General features: G+C 48.1%; 1 protein-coding gene and 1 non-coding gene across 2 annotated transcripts; one reads left to right on the top strand and one right to left on the bottom strand.

Annotated features, from left to right (window-relative positions):
- Nucleotides 1–280: 280 nt before the first annotated feature.
- Nucleotides 281–20,841, bottom strand: LOC135817447 (uncharacterized). Its single transcript, XM_065330638.1, has 15 exons — nucleotides 17,589–20,841; nucleotides 13,428–13,499; nucleotides 13,053–13,107; nucleotides 12,416–12,477; nucleotides 12,008–12,083; nucleotides 11,675–11,765; nucleotides 10,329–10,416; nucleotides 9,705–9,761; nucleotides 8,314–8,393; nucleotides 7,845–7,905; nucleotides 6,909–7,013; nucleotides 5,201–5,290; nucleotides 4,730–4,795; nucleotides 3,994–4,086; nucleotides 281–1,744 (listed from the first exon to the last, which is right to left on the bottom strand). The coding sequence occupies exons 1-15, from the start codon at nucleotides 19,299–19,301 to the stop codon at nucleotides 1,268–1,270; spliced, it is 3,186 nt and encodes a 1,061-aa protein (XP_065186710.1). The 5' UTR covers nucleotides 19,302–20,841; the 3' UTR covers nucleotides 281–1,267.
- Nucleotides 9,368–9,439, top strand: Trnam-cau (transfer RNA methionine (anticodon CAU)). Its single transcript has one exon. It is a non-coding gene; the product is annotated as a tRNA-Met (tRNA).
- Nucleotides 20,842–22,594: the final 1,753 nt, after the last annotated feature.

Raw genomic sequence — 22,594 nt, 5'->3', positions numbered from 1 at the left:
GGCTGTGGGTATCTGAGGGGAGAGTGCATGCCAGGCTGAAACACAGGTAGGAAATTAAAAAAAAAAAATTCTCATCTTTCCAGCTAACTTTTAAATTTCGCACAAGATTACTTCTCACAAAGCCTGACTGCACGCAGTAGACATGGAGAGCTTACAAACGGAGTGTATATGATTTGCATAAGCTGGCCGTCGTTCTTTTCCTGCAGTACACCAGCATGCGGCCTTTGCCAAGTCCTGCTGGTCCCCCCTCCCGCAGGTAGTCTCGAAATTATGCTCACCGTCTAGCGCGCAACCGCCGGTGAAGAACAGGACGGCCTTTGATGTTCCTTTGGCAGAAGCGATATATTAGAAATTTCTGACAGGAAATGGAGAGATCTTCATAAGTAAAATTATAATTAATTTTGATATCATATCAAAGCTGGTATAGATGATAATAGTTTCAAAGGAGATTTGAGTTACGGTTCAAAATGAATGCAAGTACATGTAGTTTGATGCATGAAGCTTCATGACCAGCTGACTACTTGAGCAAGTATCAGTTGCAGTTGTTCGGAGCAAGCTGTCCTCAGCTGGGAAACAGGGAAGAAGATGCTGATCGGTCATATACATGTATGGAAAATGTGTGGATGAACTCTGAAAACTGAGGGGGGGGGGGGGGTTAAGTGGTAAAACAATTTGTAGCATTGGTTGACGTGTAAGCATGAAAGGGCAGGGGTCCAACACACACATAATCATGTCCTCAAGCAAGACACGCAGTATGATTTTATGCACAGACTTGATGTGCTGTAAAGAGGCCATGAAAGATCTGGACTCAAACATGCACACAGGTATTTAGACAAGACGGGATAGATCAAGCTTTCCATAGGGGCGTCAAGAAAATGTTTCATCAAGTCTGGCCAAAAACAGAGTGTTTCTGTAAAAATGCATAGACGTATCCTCCTTGCCGGTATATCTCTATGCCTGAGGAGGGCCTGGAAGCCGGCTGAGACGGAGTGTGTGTGTGTGTGTGTGTGTGTGTGTGTGTGTGTGTGTGTGTGTGTGTGTGTGTGTATGGTACATGGCGTGTGTGTGTGTGTGTGTGTGTGTATGGTACATGGTGTGTGTGTGTGTATGTGTGTGTGTGTGTGTGTGTGTGTGTGTGTGTGTGTGTGTGTGTGTGTGTGTGTGTGTGAGAGAGAGAGAGAGAGAGAGAGAGAATGCGAGAGTGAGAACGAGTATTGACAGAGAGCGGAACAGCATCAAAAGATGAAGTAAGAAGTGTGGCTATTGTCTACTTCACTTTGTGTGGACTAGATACCTGGCCATGATTGTGATGGTGATGGTGGTGATGATGGTTTCGCCCTGTGCTGGAAAGCAAGGGATTACTGCCACCGAACGTGGGTAATGAGCCAACAACAGCGCGTGTGTCTTCGCTGGAATCAGAGTCACCTTCGGTTGGGGACGCCTTCAGCGGTTTCTTCTTCTTCGGAAGGTTAACTGGCTTGGTGGCGGACGACGTAGACTGTGAACGTATGCGGTGCAACGCTTCTTGGCTGTCACTACTGCGTTGACTGACGCGTATCCCTGGACTGACCTTGCGAATCACAGTGGCCGACTCTGTACGGCGTATGGAGAGCTGCTGAGCAAGCCGTGGTGAGTTCTTGGGTGACGAGTGTACGATGGTGTTATTGGACAAGGTCTGGCGCAGCGGAGAGTGTTTCGGTGTTGGCTCGGTGACTGTCAACGACGGTGTCACGCTATGCTGCTCCTGGATAGGAACAACAACACAGGATACAGGCTAGCGGGTCTTCGTCTGGCTATCTTATCATGCTAGCGTGTCTTCGTCTGGCTATCTTATCATGCTAGCGTGTCTTCGTCTGGCTATCGTATCAGGCTAGCGTGTCTTCGTCTGGCTATCCTAACATGCTGGGGTGCTGCTCTATAATAAGCACTGCATAGGTACTCCACAGTCTCTATCCAGCTAGCCTCTAGTCATTCCAGTCATGCACTAGGCTGCATACACCAAACAAGGCTCTCACTTTGGTTCAACATGCACATCATCATGATTCCATAAGAATGCGATCAGTCAAGTCACACACATTCTGAGTTCAAACGTCATGCATCCACTGCGGGATGATCAAGCATCGTCTGTCTCTCCATGGACCTTCGCAAGTAACTGTTACCACCTGTCTCAGCATGTTCGCAAGGCTAAAAGCTTGTATGATCAGCCATGGGAACAGTAATTTAGTGGTATCGTCTCCATACTGCGTTCAAACGCACAGTGGTGGTGGAGCATCCCGGTTCAACATGCACAAGTCGGAAAGCCAAGCTGGCACTAGACGGTTCTTCATCAGCATCTTTTTGAAGAGATGCATCGATAAATAACAATTAACCATGCATGCGATTCCAAACCAGTGCTTGAGTTCGCTGACAGAAACGTCAATGCAGTTGCCAAATGCCATGCAGGTAACCATTATCTCCGGCAAAGCTAAGACATATCTTCACTGCCTTATAGACTGAAGCATACCGCAGGCCAGCTCTATTCAGGCATCTCCAGCAAAGCCAGGAGATGACGTTGCCACTGACGAACGCATAAAGCAAGCCAGCAGTTGGCTGATCATAACTAACCAATGTGCTCCTGCCCAATCTGACAGCACGCCCAGAAGCATTGCTTGCCGAAGGGAGAGCGCTGCCACTACTGGTACGTCTTGTTTGTAAACATTATCCTTGACCAAATTTTCACACCACCCAATGTGCTGCTATCCAACCTGAAAGTATGTCGAGAAGCATCGCTTCGATTCGCTTGGTAAAAGGAAAGCAGCTGCCACTGTCGGTCTCTCTGGTTTGTAACTACGATCATTTCACTAATCAGGACATCACACTGGTGTTGCAACAGCAGAAGCATGGCACCTGATTGCACTCATCGCTGCAGTACAGTGGAGAGGCGGAACAGCCGGACAACACTCTGATGCCTGAGCAGTGGACTTAGCTAGTCGGCACTCTGCTTCAATGTTTCGTTCGCACATGCATGTAAGCAGTGTGAGCTGGGTATGGTTTAAAAGTAGATACGGTCAGACCTCGCTTATCCGGTCCTCCTTTATTCGGATCCCTCGCCATCCGGGAGAAAATCGCTACTACAGTAGTAGTTACCGATTTACAGCATATGCCATGCATACATGTACATCCCTCGACTATCCGGATATATTAAATTTTGTGGAAAACAGATGTGTGCGGTTATGCGAGGTCTGACTGTATCATACAACCATGCTGTGCACGACCAGCCAACATACACATACGAACATCACACTGACTGTGTTTAACTACATGTGGCTACACTCGGCCATGCGGCTGAGGAAAATCCGATCGGTAGTCGTTCGAGAACTGCACCGTGACTGGCATGGTGAGGCTGGATAGCAGAGCTGCAGGACGAGTCACGGTCTGCATCGAGTTCACTAGTGCCAGTAGCCGCATTTCACTGTTCAGAACTGTTCTCCGGGGAGTCAGTGTACTTTTGGGTGAGCACATAATATACGGGTCAATAGCACACTACTTATGTAATGTGCTACAACACCCGCTTTGTACTAAAACAATAAGCAGCAGCTTTCTCATCACACCAGCAACATGACTCCAAGTTGTAGCTACTGGAAGTCAACAAATATTCGGCGTATATCAATTATCGGCTATTTTCGGCCTGGGCATGTTTGGCCGAAATTTTGTTTTGCAAGGTTTAGTGTGACAGTGTATGCAGGCACCTGCAGTACAGGCCAACAATTTGACGCAGCCGAAACGGGTTTAGCCCTGGGAGGCCGAAATTTGAATGGGCCGAAAATTCGTAGGCTTACAGTACTGACAAAATAAATAAAATTTCCTCCAACTTGGAGTCATCACGATTGCTGGTGTGATGAGGTCGACCAGACAGCGCATGTGGTGGAAGTGGAGTTTCTATATTAAAAACTCGATTCGCATTGGTTTAAAAAATAAATAAATGGAGGTTGAAGCCTGGACATGCTAACTCACCGGTGCAAGGCCATGGTGATACTGGTGAATGAAGGCAGAAATGTCCGATGACTCGCTGGTTGACACGATAAGAGTCGGTGTATGGTACGCCTCCTGAATTCACACGGTACACACGCATACAGGAAAGAAGAAAATAATTAATGTTGAAGAAAGGTTCTGAGCAGGACGTAGTGTTTGATTTTCCGGGAAAGAGTTGCCTCTAACATATAGTCCATAGATTTGTTGGATTGCGGATCAAACAAACCACTATCTCGTAAAGTGTTGAAGGCGACCTGGCCCATCACTGGTGAGCAAATCACCACATTGAACGGAGCTCTGAGGTCCATAGCAGAGTTCCATGCAATTTCTGTTGATATGTGCAGGGACACAAGTATATGACTAGGAGTCTGAATCATCCTATGGATATTTTTAGGACAATTGTGCCCAACGCATCTTTCCGGGGGGGGGGGGGGGGGGGTATTTCACCCCATTTCCATCAATGGCCAAAATAGTTCATGTGAACTAAACTAGAAATTTCCAACCAAATCTAAGGTACAATAGAGGATTTAGGTGGATCCTGGCCTGGTGTGTGTGCCTGTAAGAAAACAAGCTGTTAGCACACATCTACTCAGATCAGGTCCAGATCTGCACCCAAGAGAAGAGCAAGTATTTGCATTCGTTTGCGATGCAGAATTCACTGTCCCTCCCCCCCCCCCCCCCCCCCCCCGAGATGCATGCGACGGACCGTGACACTCACAATGGTTAGAAGCTCTCCTGTAGCGTGTGCTCTGAAGATGTTCTTCATTGCCCAAGTGGCAAGAATCTGTCCGCAGAGGAACCAGGGTAAGTACAGAGAACATCAGAAGAGAATGTACAGAACATAAACATGAGAGAGAGGCAACACTGCACAAGACACTGGACAAGACAGGCCGCACTAAGCTCAGTGCCGGGTAAAGTGGCACTAGCATAGCTACAGTATATGTATACACCTAAGGGAAATTCCTGGTCCTGGAAGATGCATAACCAAATAGCTGGAACGTTTCAGTTTATGCCGGAGCTGGTTAACAATTACAGGATCATTGGAATGGATGTGTCTATCTAAATCTGCCCACATATAAAACTGCAACAAGCCTCAACACATCTTCGAAGCCTTCATATCGGGTAGAGAACAAGCTCACCGAGCTACAATAAGCACTTTACTGTACAGGTACCCTCTAAGCAAACTCACCTCCTTGGTCTTTTCATCCAACTTGTACATATTGCGAGGCGTCAGCGCAAGAATACACTGCTTCCCCTTCTCCTTTTTCGATACGCGCTCCTGAAAGTACACACACACACACACACACACACACACACACACACACACACACACACACACACACACACACACACACACACACACACACACACACACACACACACACACACACACACACACACACACACACACACACACACACACACACACACACACACACACACACACACACACACACACACACACACACACACACACACACACACACACACACACACACACACACACACACACACACACACACACACACACACACACACACACACACACACACACACACACACACACACACACACACACACACACACACACACACACACACACACACACACACACACACACACACACACACACACACACACACACACACACACACACACACACACACACACACACACACACACACACACACACACACACACACACACACACACACACACACACACACACACACACACACACACACACACACACACACACACACACACACACACACACACACACACACACACACACACACACACACACACACACACACACACACACACACACACACACACACACACACACACACACACACACACACACACACACACACACACACACACACACACACACACACACACACACACACACACACACACACACACACACACACACACACACACACACACACACACACACACACACACACACACACACACACACACACACACACACACACACACACACACACACACACACACACACACACACACACACACACACACACACACACACACACACACACACACACACACACACACACACACACACACACACACACACACACACACACACACACACACACACACACACACACACACACACACACACACACCTCAGACCTGCCCATCGCAGAAGCGATGATAGCGAACAGCTATGTTAGACATAGCAACTTGTGCTGGGATTACACCATTCAACAGCTTGCAAGGCTGATGAATTGACCGCCACTAATTTAGCCTGGTATCCACCACACAGCTGATTGAAGTAGCTATTTTTTTGGCCACTGAATCCCTATTTTTCATTTTTTCACTTTTCTTTTTTTTTTACACACACACGCCACACCACATACTCGGGCATACACTGGCTGTTGGTAACCACCCAGGAGAATGAAAGAAGAGCTAGGAGAATGAGAAAGAGAAGAAAGACGTGTGCGACCATAATCGTCAGGAATTGAACCCGCAACCTCTCGATTGGAAATCGACTGCACATACCACTGCACCATATGGGACACACACACACACACACATACACACACACATACACACACACACACACACACACACACACACATACACACACATACACACACACACACACACACACGAGTGCGCGCGTATACACACACACATACAGCCATTCATCCCCAGAAAGCAACACGAACACAAAACATGAGGGGACTCACAAAATAGAAGCAGATAAAATAGAACAGCATGAGCAATAGCAAAACGGGCTACCCACAGCACAAGGCAAGCCTTTAAAATACACACAGAGCTGCACTACAGCTGTATGATGCCATGTGAGTGAGGAAGATTAGCAAACTCATCAACTCAAGGGAGAACAAGTTCAACCATACCTTGACATGGTAGACGCGAGCATTGTACGTTTGCAGACCCTTGCAGAGCTGTACAAAGCGCTTCTTGGCTTGGTTAAAAGACATGCCGGTGAGCATAGAGTATTGCTGCAGATGCAAAGCACAATGCCAGTACAAACATTGCCATTAACACTGGTCACTGGGTAAGAGAGAACACCACCGTGATCACCATTACAAACACTTTCTTCAATACTTTGGAGGCCGCTTCACTGCAGCTAATCAATCACCTCTACAAAACCTCACGACCACGGTTTGGAGATTTGGAGAGTAACTAATTTATTGAACTTGCAGTGAACGACCGCGGTTGTGAAGGTGTGGGAAATATGACCATTACAAATACTGCATTAGTGCATTTACACTGGCTCAGTTGTGTCTTCAAATCTTACATTGTACATTGCAAACCAATAGGCAGAGTCAACATTCATTGCACTGCAAACGGCACAAGTCATCCCGACAGAATCCTTCAGGCTTTTGTGGACAGCTGGAAGAACCTTGATAGAGGCCAAGCGAAAGTCTACAACGTAAAAAAATAAACGCCTGAATAGTTTGTTCAGCCGGTTCGGGTGAAGGACATAGTCAGCCTGGTTTGCATGCTCCAGTTCTGTACAGTGAGCAGTCGCCGAGCGCAAAATGACATCCAATTCCCTTCCAACCGATCGCTGTCCATAAAGAGGGAACAACTACAGTCCTGCTCAATGAAATCCAGTCGCGTCACTCAAGTTTGCGCCTTGCACCATTTCGCAGCCCAGTGTTCGCAGGTCTAGGGCTGCACTGGCAACGCCCCGGGCGCGTACTTGAGGGAAGCGACTGGATTTCATTGAGCGTGATTGTAGTATATCCGATGCCTGTTGTGATCATGATCACACATAGCACCACTAACTTACATCACTGCAAGCATGCACACACACCAGTACTCACATGCATGAGTTTCTTGACATGCTTCGTTTTCAGAGAAACACAAGTCACTGCATCCTTCATCCTATACACAAAGCACACACAAACACGCAAAACTGAGCGTCATTACTCTAGATCTGCGGACAGCATGCTGTTTTGTCCTTTGTGGACTCATCAACACAGTGCCGTTTTATTTTTTTAATGCTCTCAACACAAACACACCAATACCAATATAAAATGCTGTCAATATACACAAGAATAGACATACAGTAGTTACATGAGAATAGAACGTGAGATAACAAGCAGGCAGTGCAGAAACTCAACCTATACAGCCACACTACACACCACTTTCAAGTGGTGTGTAGTGTGGCCGTATATGTTGAGTTTCTGTCTCTGATCTTTCCTGGTCCATCAAGCACCTTTTCAAAAATGTGCTTGATGGAGCAGAAAAGATTGGCCAAATTACAACAGAATACCATCAACTAGTACTTACGCCTCCGCGATCCCTTTCAGTTGATCTTTGTTCAACTGACTCTGACTGCCGTACATGGCTTGAGCGAAAAAGGCAAGCATCTAAAACAACACGGCCATGCACATTCACACATACAAAAACACCCAAAGAATCAGGATTGCACTTGTTAGAGGCCTTCTAGCAGCTAACGCTTATGAAAAAAGTGAAAAGGGATCAGTACCAAATCTCGTTTTCTCTAGATTAGAAGATAATATAATCTTGTTCAACAACAAAAAGAGCTGCAACCAGTGATAGTTGAGGATCACAGGAGAACGTCAAGTATATCCACCTTCAACTACTGACTCTAATGTAGTACGGTTCACAACTCCACATAGCACATAGCAACGCTTGCATGGACTGTATGTATACTAGTAGTGCATGTGCCGAGTTATTTGCTATAAAACCAAGGGAAAAAAAGAAAAAAAAGAAAACTAGTAGCAGAGGATGGTTTCGATCCATCGACCTCTGGGTTATGGGCCCAGCACGCTTCCGCTGCGCCACTCTGCTTGCCACACACACTCATTGATCAAATATGATGTAGTACTGAGTGGTCAGTGTTGGCATCTTTTTGGGAGCGTATTCGGGGAGATAAATTGAAGCCTGTGACCAACCAAAATGTCAGCTGTCAGTCCAAACAGGTCCAATAGAAGAATATGCCCCATTCATTCTCTACATAAATATTATGAATGCACTCGCCTACGGTATATATACAATGTGCACAGTACTCCGAGGAATATTCCAAACTTTTCTCAGTATATTCACTCTCATCTTTAGAAGAGGTGGAGTTAGTTGTTTCAGGTAGACTTCCCCCATTCTAAAGAGGCCAATAACCTTCTTGCTGCTCACCTCTTGTCTCACTGTTTGTTTGTCCTTTTTTCTTTCACTCTCTCCTTTCTCAGCGGTCAGGCTTCTTCTCGTTTCGGTCGGTTTTCACAAATAACGAGTTTTGCTTCTCGGAAAATGTGGCTTATTTGTCTCATTATAAAAGGGGGGGAGTCTGTTCAATACAGTTTTGAGTCGTCAGACTCTTGTGGCGAGCAGAGTGGCGCAGCGGAAGCGTGCTGGGCCCATAACCCAGAGGTCGATGGATCGAAACCATCCTCTGCTAAAAGTATCCTTTTTTCTCCTTTCTCTTGATAGCCTCTTGCAAGTTCACACAACAAAATAATGCCAAGGTCCGGTACTACCGGTATGCAATGACCCTATTCGAGCTGGATTTTTCTTCGCCGTGTTTCACCTTCCGCACTGAGTCAAGGCTGAAGGATAAGCTCTCAGGTATTAAATGAAAGGAAAACATGGAGTAGAAGATGCTCAGGTCGGTTAAGACGCACACACAGACAAGCACGCGCGCACATGAACACACACACACTTACATTTACTGCCTCTTTGTGGGTACACAATAGTCTACCCTCAGCCAGTTCGTCCTTGCACTGTGTGAAAACAGAACAAAAAATGCAATGCACAAGCTACCAACAGAAATCATTCAGTTTGTCTCAGTACCACCCACACAGCCTTACCAAATGCCAGTGCCCAATTTCTGCCAGGCCAGCGTTAGGCATACACTGGAACGCAGGTTTCACAAGGCTGTCGAATACAATGGCGGGGCGAATCAAAAGCGATTGAGGTTCCGTACAACTGTAGCATAGGTACTGTATCACATGCAATTGGTATTCACAAAACTTGTAGGTATTTATGGTAAGCTGTGCACATATTCACACTGCCTTTCACACTGCCTTTGTTTTCTTCTCCTCCTTGTAAAGGGACAACTAGCAAACCGTAGTGGTGCCTTGGAGAGTATGAGGGTTACATTGGTGGCAGTGGTGGGATAATTTTGAACCCACACCTCCGGAGAGACTGGAGGCTTTATTTAACGTGGTATGCATCCGCAACTTGGTCCAGACAGACATTATTAGCTCCTTTACAATAATAAAAAATTCTAAGAATATCACGTCGAGGCTGTTGCTTCCTTCCTTGCAGTTTCATCATGACTAAATTACCTTGATGAATTCGTTATCAGATTCATCATCAATAGAGAGTGTCTCGGCACTGTCAAGATCAGAGTTTGCCATGATCTCAGATCGTCTTCTGTAAAACACACAAATGCACAAATGCACAAATGCACAAACACACACACACACACACACACACACACACACACACACACACACACACACACACACACACACACACACACAGGGAGGTCAGAATTCGAGAAGGATAGAGCAGGCTCCACATACTAAAGAAAAGCTTGCTCTTTCACGAGAAAGAACTTATTGACTAGGCGAAGATCTGCTTACCCTTAGAACACCAAGAAATTCATGCGTGCCTGGATACGAGTATTGAAAAACTCTCAGATCATTTGTGTAGTGTACATTATCCAAAATTAGAACAGAAAACATTGCATTGTGTCATGAACAACTGCCGCGATGGTGAATGAAATTTTTCTGTAGTAGATCGTCAAAAATTCTTAGGCATGGCATTACCACCAGGACTCAAACCAGGGACCCTTGCTTATGCCATAGCCAGCGATGCTCGCCCACACAGGTTTGGTGTTGCCATTATCCCAGCAGCGATTGTTTAACATTTTCTTCAGACTTTGAAACTCACGCGTCCTGTGAATCAACACACCACTGACTGCAACATTATTGCTGCCTGTTGCAATATTTGCATAACTTTAAAGAAATTACGCACAAAATGGATTCCCTTAGGAAACCTGTTCAAAGGTTCGGTAGGTTGACAAGAACTGATCCCTTCAACTTGGGATATACAATGAAGTCCTTTTATCAATGGAATCCACCTGACAATGTACAGTGCCGCTCAATGAAATACAGCCGCTTCACTCAAGTACGCGCCAGGCGTTGCGCAGCCCTAGACCTGCGAACACTGGTCTGCGAAATGATGAAAGGTGCGTACTTGAGTGGCCTGATTGGATTTCATTGAGCAGCACTGTAGATCAAGACATGGTCCACCCTGGCAACGGGGTGGTCAACCCTGGCAACGGGGTGGTCCACCCTGGCAACGGGGTGGTCCACCCTGGCAACGGGGTGGTCCAGCCTGGCAATGTAGACCAAGGCATGTTCCACCCTGGCAATGTAGACCAAGGCATGTTCCAGCCTGGCAATGTAGATCAAGGGGTGATCCACCCTGGCAATGTAGATCCAGGGGTGGTCCACCCTGGCTATGTAGATCAAGGGGTAGTCCAGCCTGCCAATGTAGACCAAGGCATGGTCCACCCTGGCAATGTAGATCATGGGGTGGTCCAGCCTGGCAATGTAGATCCAGGCATGGTCTACCCTGGTAATGTAGACCAAGGGGTGGTCCAGCCTGGCAATGTACTACTTACTTGAGATGCAGCAGCAGTTGTGGATGTGGGCATATGCCTTGCTGGTCCAGTGTACACTCATTATTCAGGACAGCACCATGCGTAAGTTGTGCTGCAGAGCAGCATGGCAAGAAGAAACCAGAAGGAACACATGAACACTTCACAGGACACATCCATACAAGAGCGTTGATCATGATTAGCAAAGGCTGTGTGCCCTTTGACACTTAGTTGGAGCTTGAAACGTCCTGAATGGTTTTTAGATCTGCCAACCTTTAAATCTCGGGAATACTCAAGTGAGACCTGTGATACGGTAGCTGTTACAAGTCACAGGACATACATGCGTCGACGCCTTACGTTCCTCTGCGGACGATTTCCGCTTCCAGATGTCGAATTTCCTTCCTCTAGAGGACTTGTGCGACTTGGCAGTGGCCTAAGGCAACACAATGCGAGAACACACTCTCACAACATTGCATGGCTGCGAGAACACACTCTCACAACAATGCATGGCTAATGAGATCGCCCGGCAAGAAGCAAGCAAGTTGCATGACATCCAGCTGATGTGGGAGATCTGCTGATGACACTCAACATACTGATGAAGATGATCTAGTGTAGCCATGCAATTAGGATCTAGGGTTGGCATGCAGTCATATGTTCCTAAGCCATGCAGTACCAACAGGAATCTAAGGAGGGTTGCACGAAAGGTATAAGGAAGCTACCAGTAGATTTCACACGTCGAGATTGTACACCAGGAGATCGCCATACCTTGGTAGCTCCAAAGTTGTCTTCATCTATGTACATACAGTAGCCTTCGGGATCAGACAGGCCTGTTGGGAGTCAGGTGTGAACCAGCAGCAGCAGCAGCAACAGCAGCAGCACACCAACACGGACATTATCATATGGACCGGACTTGGCCTGATGCGATGCGGGACCGCAATTATTTCCCAACGCAATGTTGTAGCCAGAGAAGGCATTTTCCATTTCATTCACCAAGGCACGTGTGTATTACCAGCAGCCTATTTAAGGGACACCAATGGTTTTTTTAGCCCAGCACTGCATCCAATATACACATAGATACTTTTGGCTTCAGTATGAGCCTCCTGTACTTCAGATGGCGCAGCAAGGGCCATTGGATCGGTATTATTGTTGATTGCCCATCTTATCTGCAATGGTACTTAACCTTGGTTAAGTACCATTGCAGATAAGATAGGGATGTTGTAAATGTGCCCAATGTGATGATCAGTACTGATCAACATGAAAATGCACTTTGAGGACATTGAAACTGTCACTGAACCTCAATCAGGGAAACCCCCTTTCTGTTCAATTCTGTGAAGGGTACGATGCAGAGGAACATGCAACCCCCGTCGCCACACATACACACTGTACATGCACTGTACCGTACCATTCACTTCACACAGTGTCTCGATAATCTCCTGAACTGTAACGGTGTCTTCAACCTGAGGACAAATGTTTTCGACACAAAAAAAACGGAAAGGATATCGTCAGATTGGAACATCACGACATGAATACCATCCATCTAAAAGTATCAATTTTATTCTTCAAGTCATTTCAAGTGAAAGTTAGTCCGTGATAACACTATAAAATTGTCGATCAGTGTCCATGCAATACGGTGATTCTGATTCATTGCACGCAATAGACAAAAAGGAACGCCAACACCATTCACCATAAGAAGCAAATCAGACGAGGAAAAGGCAACACTGGGTGGTAAGGGGCACAATGAGACACAAGGAAATACAGCAATGCTCTATTTTCTCACAGATACAAGCTTGGCTCCATCGTTGGGCACTTGTACGGACACTTCCATTGATAGCTCGGAGTAGTCGGGAGCCTGAAGCATTTGCCCAAACACACATACACACACACACACATGCACAAAAACACACACACCCGTATGCCCAAACAAACACACATAAACTCACATGCCCAAACACACACACACACACACACACACACACACACACACACACACACACACACACACACACACACACACACACATACACACATACCCATGCCCAAACATACACACACAATCCCAAAACACACACACACACACACACACACACACACACACACACATACCCATGCCCAAACAAACACACACATGCCCGGTGAACACACATGTGGTGACCCTGTACAGATAGTCACTACCCACTACAGGGCCGGCGGAACCGGTCAGGCTGGTCCGGCCATGGCCGGACCACTTTCCCAGCTGGATGGTCCATGTGATTCGTGCAAAACCGGTGTAAAAAGTCCAGAGGTACACGACTAGTCGTGTCGACTCGTACTGCCGACGTGTGATGTGCTTCGAAGTAGCTCAGGACTCTGTGACCGGCACTGTATGGCTTTAATCATAATTATGGTTGAAAAAAAGTTGTGTTTGTGTTCTTTTACTATAATTTTCTGCATTTTTCTGGAGCCTTAAGAGACGCCCAAATTCGCTCTATTTCACGTAAATTTTAAATATTTCTCCCGGGGGAGATCCCCCGGACCCCCCTCAAAGGTTGGCCGCACCACTCCCAAACTCCTTCCTCCGGCCCTGCACTACAATTGTAATACATGCTAACTATACACATTCACTATCACATACAGTACAGTACAGTACAGTACAGTACAGTACAGTACAGTACAGTACAGTACAGTGCAGTACAGTACAGTACAGTACAGTACTGCACAGTACAGTACAGTGCAGTACCAACCTGTCACGTGCATGCCTCTACCACAGTTTATCATCCATGTTCATCAGTGCACACACCATTCTTTCCTTTTCATTTGATATTGATAAGACCTAGACAAAGATTGATGCAAGACCTAAACTGTTCATTACCACAGAGCTGTCTCTATTGCCAGTCCACTGTTCTTCTGTTCAACTTCGTGCTTCCATTTACCTTTAACGTTAGCTCCCATACTTCAACACTTTACTCTTTGCTGACTTTAGCACAGCTCACTGATCGTTCGCTGCTGCCGTTGTCCTAGCTCCTAACTCCCGGCCTCTACTCTTTCCCTTACTCTCTTTTTGCTATATTAGAGCTTGCTTTCCTTTTAGTCCTTCGGAGAGAGAGAGAGAGAGAGAGAGAGAGAGAGAGAGAGAGAGAGAGAGAGAGAGAGTTTGACTAGACTGAGTTAGTGCTACATCTTTCCTCACTATTTCCATCATCCCTAGGACATTTTAAAACTGAATCCGCAACTGACTTCTTTGTGCTCCGAGTTGTCCATTACGCCTGGGTTTGGGACTAAGAAGTGCACAGTGTGACATATACTTTGTGCCAACGGACTTGCCTCGTTGGGGTTACAGATCCGTAGAGAACACAATTAGCCTTAGGACACTTGGTGCTGTGACCAGGATTCTTATTGGTCTCAGTCAGAAGCCAGTTCAGCTGCTACGCAGTTCTTTTCTCTCTCTCTCTACCTTGCTCCGTGCAGCATGAGTTAGGTACGCCATGGCTTGGACGATGGGCACAACAACCTGGTGCCACACTGGCTCAGCCAGGGCACTGCACCATCTCCGGGACGAAATGTCGTTCCTGGAACGCATAGTAGTAGGATTTATACCGAAGAATGTTGATGAAAAACTGCGGGCGGCCGCCATCGTCGAAGACGAAATATGTGGCCACACTCAGCCACCGCATGGAGCACAACCTGGTTGCCCTCAACGTCCGCGCCCAGTTGCACGAATTCACCCGAGATCAGAGTCGAGAAATCGCTCCAGGAGCCCGCTGGCACGGCGTGGGAACGACAATGCCCGTCCAGCCCCAGGGGCCGAGGAGAAAGACAAGAGCACAGCGGTCACCACCGACAGGTCGGCCAGTGACCCACTTGCACTGGAAGAGGCTGAAATGCCCGCAGAACTATGACTCGCGTCTTGTGCTCTGGCACTAATGTTGCACTGCCCCCCCCCCCCCCCCGCTGTACGCCTGCCTGCTGCAATAACTTACTTACTTACTTCGCTGACTACACTTAGTCTTCGCACCGCTGCATTTGCCATGCTATGGTTTGCATGCGTCGAAATGCTGTGTGTACGCTACAATTATTATCTCTGATGGTAAAATAATCTTACGTTTGTGACGATACAGGGTCAGAACCACGGCCTGCCTCAACCAGAATACTGTGTTCTGTTGTGTGTGTACGCCTCGCCGGCTCTTGGCATCTGGTACGGGTCTTGCATGGCGCGATGAATAGTTCTCAATGTACTTCGTGTTAGAAGAGCAAGACGTGATTGTTCGTGTGGTGAACAAAGAGATAGTTCCGTATGAGAATATCGAAACTGACCGTGGAAGGGCTCAAGTGAGAATCACAACCGGGATCAAGAGGCGAAGCCATTATATATTCAACATGGGGAGGCAAGTTCGGTTTAAAGTGTTGGGTATAAAGCAATATCCGGACACCGATCTCCACAGACGTTAGCTAACCACCAGCTGTACTGTATCGATACGAAGCCCGCCGTGATCAAGCTATACTATATAAGGGGGGTTCTAGCACAAAGGTGAACCCGGAAGTGACCTTTCGACAGGTTGATGTGAACGTGTCACGTTTCGACGTGACCTTGTCGGAAATGTGACAGGATATTTACACAATTAGTCATTATTTTATTTTGACGTGTTTCTGCCACGTGCTTGTCAGAAATGTCATGATTATGCATGTCCAATTGCTTTGAAGACATACTAGTAGGGAAATTTCTGGTAGAGCAGTACGAATACTATCACGGAAGAATCACGCATGCAACATACATGTACGTTGATTGAGTCGGTGGGGGATCTGCCGTCTCGCTGCGCCATTCCAGCATGCCATCGGTGGGGCACTCCTACTATTTCCAGCTCAGCTGCCACTGGCTCTCTCTTTCCAGTACTCCTAAATCTGATTCATCATGCGCTCCCAATGCTATAGATCGCCTTGATAATGACGAAGTAGATGATAGCGCAGAGTCGTTTCCCCAGTCTCACCACATGCCCGCTAATTGTCAGCCATAACAGCGTGCTGGTCATGCACCAGGCCAATATTTCCGTATTTGTCGACCGCCCGGTCAGCAGTACTGAAGTAGGTTCTTCCATCTTAGTTTCTTGACTAGGAGCCTAAAGCTCTGTTAACTCTTGCTCGTGTGAGTTTTCAACAAGTTAGCAGTGACTGTAGGTGTAGCTTGTACTAGCTTCTGTGACATACCCCCCCCCCCCCCCCTGTTTAACTTGCAACTGCAATACTGCGAGCGGTCAAGTCGTTGCATGACGCTTCGTCAGAACAATCAGTTCCGTTCTGCAAGTGCCACATTGTGGCACTGCAGAAATTTCATGAAAACCAGATGGATTCTACGGCATTACTACATGGAGAGCGACCTACCACAAAGACGACTCATTTATCGAATGAAAGGAAATCTCGACAGAAGTTTTTCTTTGCAGCAAGTTGTTGACAATCGCTTTTGCAGAGCCTCCTGGTAAGACATAGGCAGTTTGCAGGCATTACAGCCGTTTTCGTACGCATTCGACCTTCATGCCAGTTTTCTACAACAATATTGACCTGAAAAAGACGAAAATAGTATGGACTCGCTGGGGTGGGTGTTTGCAGCGAAGTGGGCGTTTGCAGTGAAGTGGGCGTTTTCAGCGGACTTTACGGTATTTCTACTGTAATACATGCTTACTGTACACATTCACTATTCCATGCAGTGCAGTATCAACCTGCACAATCCCATGCAGGGCTATCAACCTGTCACACGCTGTGCGTGCCTCTACCACACTTTCTCATCCATATGTAAGCTTGTGCTCAATTTGTTCTTTCCGTTTTTACAAACTTGAACCGTCACCCCGCCCCCTTCCTCCTCCCACCCCCAAGATACAACTCCCTCTCCCATCCCCGGCATACACCTCCTCCCCCCCCCCCCCCCCCACCACGCCGCAACAGCAGTAGTAACGGCAATTGTATAACTCACACCCAGATCCATCTCATCCAGTGCCAGTGAGCTGGTGTGTGTGATACCATTGGGCCGCAGCGGCGACAGCATCTCGCAACCATCAATAGAACCCTCATCACCTGCATCAACATCACTGTGTCCATGGCGACTGGACATGGTCAGCGATCGCGGACTGCCGCTGCCCGCCCGCAGCTGGTCCAGTTGCTTGGTGAGGCTGTCGCGCGCCGACTCGGCCATGCGTCTCTCCCGTCGCTCCTGTGCCTCGGCGGCATGTGCCTGCTGCACGCGTAGCCGGGCTTCGCTGAGGCGCTTGCGTAATCGAGTCACCTGTGCCGTGTGCTCGCCGGCTAGGTGTTTGACATGTTGCGACATCTTGTCGCTCTGCTCGTCCAGTGCTACCTGTGCCGCATTCACCGTTACCTCGACCTGTTGCTGCAGGGTGCGGAGCGTGGCTTCCAGTTCAACTTGCCGCTGCGCACCGTGCAAGAAAGGTGAGCCAAGCGTACACGGCCAGCGATGGTATTCGTCTGACGACTTGATGCCTTCCACGTTCTTGCGGATTTCGTGTATGCTGGGCCGCGACGAGCTGGCATGGCCCGGCGACTGATGGCCGTTGGTATGCATGAAGCCATCGTCGATGCAGACCGTAACCAGAGGTTCAATGAGCGGTGCGACTTGACGCAGCGCCTCCAGATCATCAGCTCGTCGTTCCAACTCACTCACGAGTACAGTGCTCATGCCGGCAGTGGTGGTGGATGCGTTTGGTGTAGCATGCGGTCTGGCAGTGACGAGCGGCTCACGATGCAGCAGCATTGCCATCAGCAGGACGGCAAACGAGAAGCAATCCACGCTGGTCTCGTAGCAGTCTCGCAGTGACAGCAGCGGCAGGTAGCGCTCAGCATTCTCGCTGTGCTGAGCACAGGACGATGACAACGATGACGGCGAGCCACCACCACCACGCTGGTGTTGCTGTGCTGGCACGTCTAGCTGAGGGGGGTTAGCACTGCTGGAATGACTGGATGAAGGACAGTACAACTTGGCCAGTGCCAAGTTCGTGTCAGTCAGTTTGACAACTCCGGAGATGCTCATCAGGACATTGCTGCTGCACAGGCTGCCATGCACGACTGGATGAGGCAAACTGTGCAAGTAGGTCAGGGCGCTCAACACCTGTGTGCTCACATCCAGCACATCTCGGAATGACAAGCGCGGACCAAAGGCAATGCGCTGCGCAAGGCTTTCCGACAGCAGCTCGCTGATGATGACTGGCCGACCGTCGGTGTCGATAAACACACCGTGGAGCTGGGCAATGTGCGGATGACACAGGCGACCCATCAGGTTACATTCTTGCAGCACGCGACGCTGATATGGAGTAATGTTACGTCCGAAGTCGAGCGACGACTCGGCAGGCGAGTTTGGGTACTCTTCCTTGGGTGGCAACAAGGTTTTGGCTGCCACGCGAGTGCCGCACCACTCGGCCGCGCGAACGTCGCGAGCACCAAACGAACCGGAGCCGAGGCGAACATCGGTGATGCGGATGTTCTGCAAGGTCATTTCGGTGTTCAGGCGTATTCCCATCGTCCGCCAGCTTTTCCTACCCAGACGCTTCTCAGTTCCTCCACTGCCAGTGCTAGTAGTGCTGGGGCTAGATGCTGCAAAACTGAGTGACTGAGCAACACCTCCTCCGTCGACATCCTCATCGACGGGCTGGTAGAATCTGCTGCGAGAGCTCATTGCAGCTGGTGTTCATAAAGGATTGGCAATGCCACTCGACAATACTGCTAGCAGCTAGCAGGCCGATCTCGCCAGTAACTTTACAGAAGCGTATTGTCGTCTCACGTCCTAGGCCTCGACCAGTGCTGTTTCTGCTCGTAGACCTACGCTACCACTGCTGGTGAATTTTTATTATAGCTTGCAGGCAATTCAATTCTCGCTTCAAGTTGCTGGAGTAGCGCAGCCCAAAACAGCTCCAGCTCAGGAGGTCGTTCACTGGGGTAGCTTGTAGCCGCGTTCTGTGCAAGAGCACTGAAATATTTTTTTGAATGGGTGAGACAGGGCTGCCGAGCCCACGAGCCAAGCGAGCATTTACGTCTTCACTTGCTCACATCACACTCCAATCCACGTTGTGCAGCGCAGTTACGAGGAGGGAGATCCAGCTAGCTACGGCAACAGAGGTAAGCGCGTTTGTAGCTAGACGTAGACATCGACGTATACAGATAAAGATGTGCGCAGATGACAGTTTTTGGTGCGTTTCTGACTGACCTGCCAAGACTTCGCTCACTCGTACTGCTATGACTTGCACCTCGTTTTATTTTCATACTCCGTCAACTCTGGCAGTACCTGTCACAGCAGCAGCGCGAGAACAATACTGCATGTGGAAAACACTCGAAAACTATAACATTTCCCCAACTGGCCCAAGTGCTTTGTTTCAGATGCACAGGACGATACATGCACTTGCTGTCACCACATGCTAGAACCTAGACCTGTGACTTGTGAGTGTGATGCCTAGCTATCAAGGGACTACGACTCATGATACAGTGTACACAGACTAAGTCACTTGCCCAGGGTTGTTGAACCAGTCCAGTAGTGCCTTGGCGAGGCCTGGTGTCAGAGTGAGCGAGCGATGACCCACAATAAGAATTTTGGCTGTGCTTATTATCCGTGCTGGCAAGAATGACGGGAAACGAGGGGAGGATGTGGGTGTCTACCTGGCCCATACTCTACATACTCTGGCACACCACTGCCAGTGCCACCACACTCTACATACTCTGGCACACCACACTCTACATAATATTTATGCCATGGTGAGGGTAAGCAGCCCCTCGCGAGAGTCTGCGACGAGAAACAGAGTCAGGGTCATCAAGCTGAGGCAGAGCGACGATCGCACGAGATGTGGACTTCCTCCCTGCGGGCAGGCGCCTGGCCCATGCACTGCACACTGTACTGGCAGTTCCTACCATGCCTTGTGAGACGGACAAGCTTCGGACGGGACTGCCCGGCCTGACCGCTTCATGCAGTGCGGCAACTTTCTGACCCGCGGCTCAGTAGGGGTGGTCACTGGAGCCAGACTGCTCGAAACGCCGAGGATGAAGCGATATATAACACATCCGGTACGAACAATGGAGCATTTACGGGTATATCATACATTTTAGAGAGCTACAGGACACTCAATAGTATTAGTAACATAATTGTACACGGATCTCCACGTATTAGCTGTAAGCCGTCAATGGGTGCTTTAGTTAGTTTGTTTTCTAGTGGGAGTTGGAGGAGAAGCAAATCGTCGGGAAAATCACTCACCCGGATTGAAGAAAAGGTAATGTAAACTAGAGTCAGTGGACATGGTGGACCATGGTACATGGTGGACGTCACTACATGAGCGGTCATGCCGCATAGAAAGCACACAGTAAGACATGGACAGTCAGTAGCGTGATTATGCACAGCTAGCTACCGGTGTGGCCAAGAATAGACGACGGCATAGCGGGATAGACCACCAAGGCAGCAGGAAAAAGGAAACGGGGTCGCCCGCACCCCGGTTGCTAAATCCCAGTGCAGACCTGGAAGTGCAGTAAAAACCTACTGTCCGCCCAGCTCAGGGAGGGTGAATCATGGGTCAAGGATCAATCGCTGTCCGCAGCTTGCATGCATGACTGCGAATGCGAGAGAGTTGGCGACAAGCCGCAACGCACACTGACACTGTCATACTGCGTGGGCAGCAAGCCAGTAAAACTAATACTAGTAATACTGTACTAGCAGCAAGCCTGGCACAGGAGAACAAAAAACAAAGCCTTAGGAGATGAGTGAAGCAGAACTGATTTAGAGCAAATCCTGAATACGCTCTGTCATGCATGACGGAAGCTTTCGAAACGGATACCTCCGTCCTACTCCTACGAGTCCTAGCCTAGCCGAGGCTACATGATGTACATGTAGACCCTACTCTGACTCTGAGCTGGCCGTGTAAGTGTAACAGAGTAAAACTGGAACTACGATTCGCCACTATCGGTTTAGAAGAACAAACAAAAGGGAAGAGAGCTCTGGAGCCAAGCACTGAATAAGTGCGTTTGGTCATTCTGTCCAAAATGAGAAGCAGCCGGGATAGATACTTTTTACCAGGGACTCCCTGCTTTTTTCCACCAGTGCTAAAACCATCACTCAAAGAGTCACCGAGTCAGTGAGTAGGTGAGTAACACTAACACTGTAGTAACTGTTGCATCATGTCAACATCACTTCGCCGTTCGCGTGACTTCACGTATAAATCCAAGTGGTCATCTGGTCATGGCCCATGATCTGAGACTGAGGCATGACCAAGCGCCGGCGCCTGCCTCAAGGGAGCTACGTGGATGGTGCTTGATGTCACTTGTCAGACTCGTATCATCAGAGCTAATCTAGTAATCAGTAATCTCCGACTCTCACGTGCATATGCCGCCATGCGCCATGCTCAAGCTCTGCATGCTCTACAACACAGTCAACAGACTAAGTAGATCTAGCAGTAGCAGTAGTAGTACATGTACTACATTGACATTGTACTTACAAGTCTACTGAGTCTAGTGTAGACTAGACTACGGTCATCCGTCCAGGCAAGGGAGCTCCGGAGGCAAAATCACAAAAATAATCCGAGGTACTGACTGTGTATACATTATAATACAGTCGTGCTCAATGAAATCCAGTCGTGTCACTCAAATTTGCGCCTTGCACCATTTCACCCAAAGCCGCATTATAGTTCAACAGCTGTCATCAGCCCTAACTACCCTGGTGTCACACCAATCATGCAAGAGATACTACTAGTACTACATGTACTACTGCTACTCTCCATAATGCACTGATATCCTAGAGTCCTATACTACAGCACAGGTCACAGCGGTGAAGGCTACATGTATTATTATTATTATTACTACACCAAACACTGTCACACTGTAATACTATAGACTATAGTGATTGTGACAGTGACCTATCATGTCAACATCATGTCACCCAAATCTGTGTCATGTGCATGCAAAATCAAGTTTGTACAACCTGCAATGAAGTGTATA

The sequence above is a fragment of the Sycon ciliatum genome, chromosome 5, assembly GCF_964019385.1.
Source record: "Sycon ciliatum chromosome 5, ocSycCili1.1, whole genome shotgun sequence".
In the NCBI taxonomy this organism is placed as follows: Eukaryota; Metazoa; Porifera; class Calcarea; order Leucosolenida; family Sycettidae; genus Sycon; species Sycon ciliatum.
This window is presented reverse-complemented; position numbering and strand designations above follow the sequence as displayed.

Bases quoted from the DNA above. Each gene is read 5' to 3' on its own strand.
- LOC135817447 (XM_065330638.1), bottom strand. From the start codon at position 19,301: ATGAGCTCTCGCAGCAGATTCTACCAGCCCGTCGATGAGGATGTCGAC. The intron at 9,762-10,328 runs GTAATTTAGTCA...GTTTTCACACAG, and splicing joins CTGATAACGAATTCATCAAG to TGCAAGGACGAACTGGCTGA. The intron at 4,087-4,729 runs GTGAGTGTCACG...GTGTGAATTCAG, and splicing joins CAGGAGAGCTTCTAACCATT to GAGGCGTACCATACACCGAC.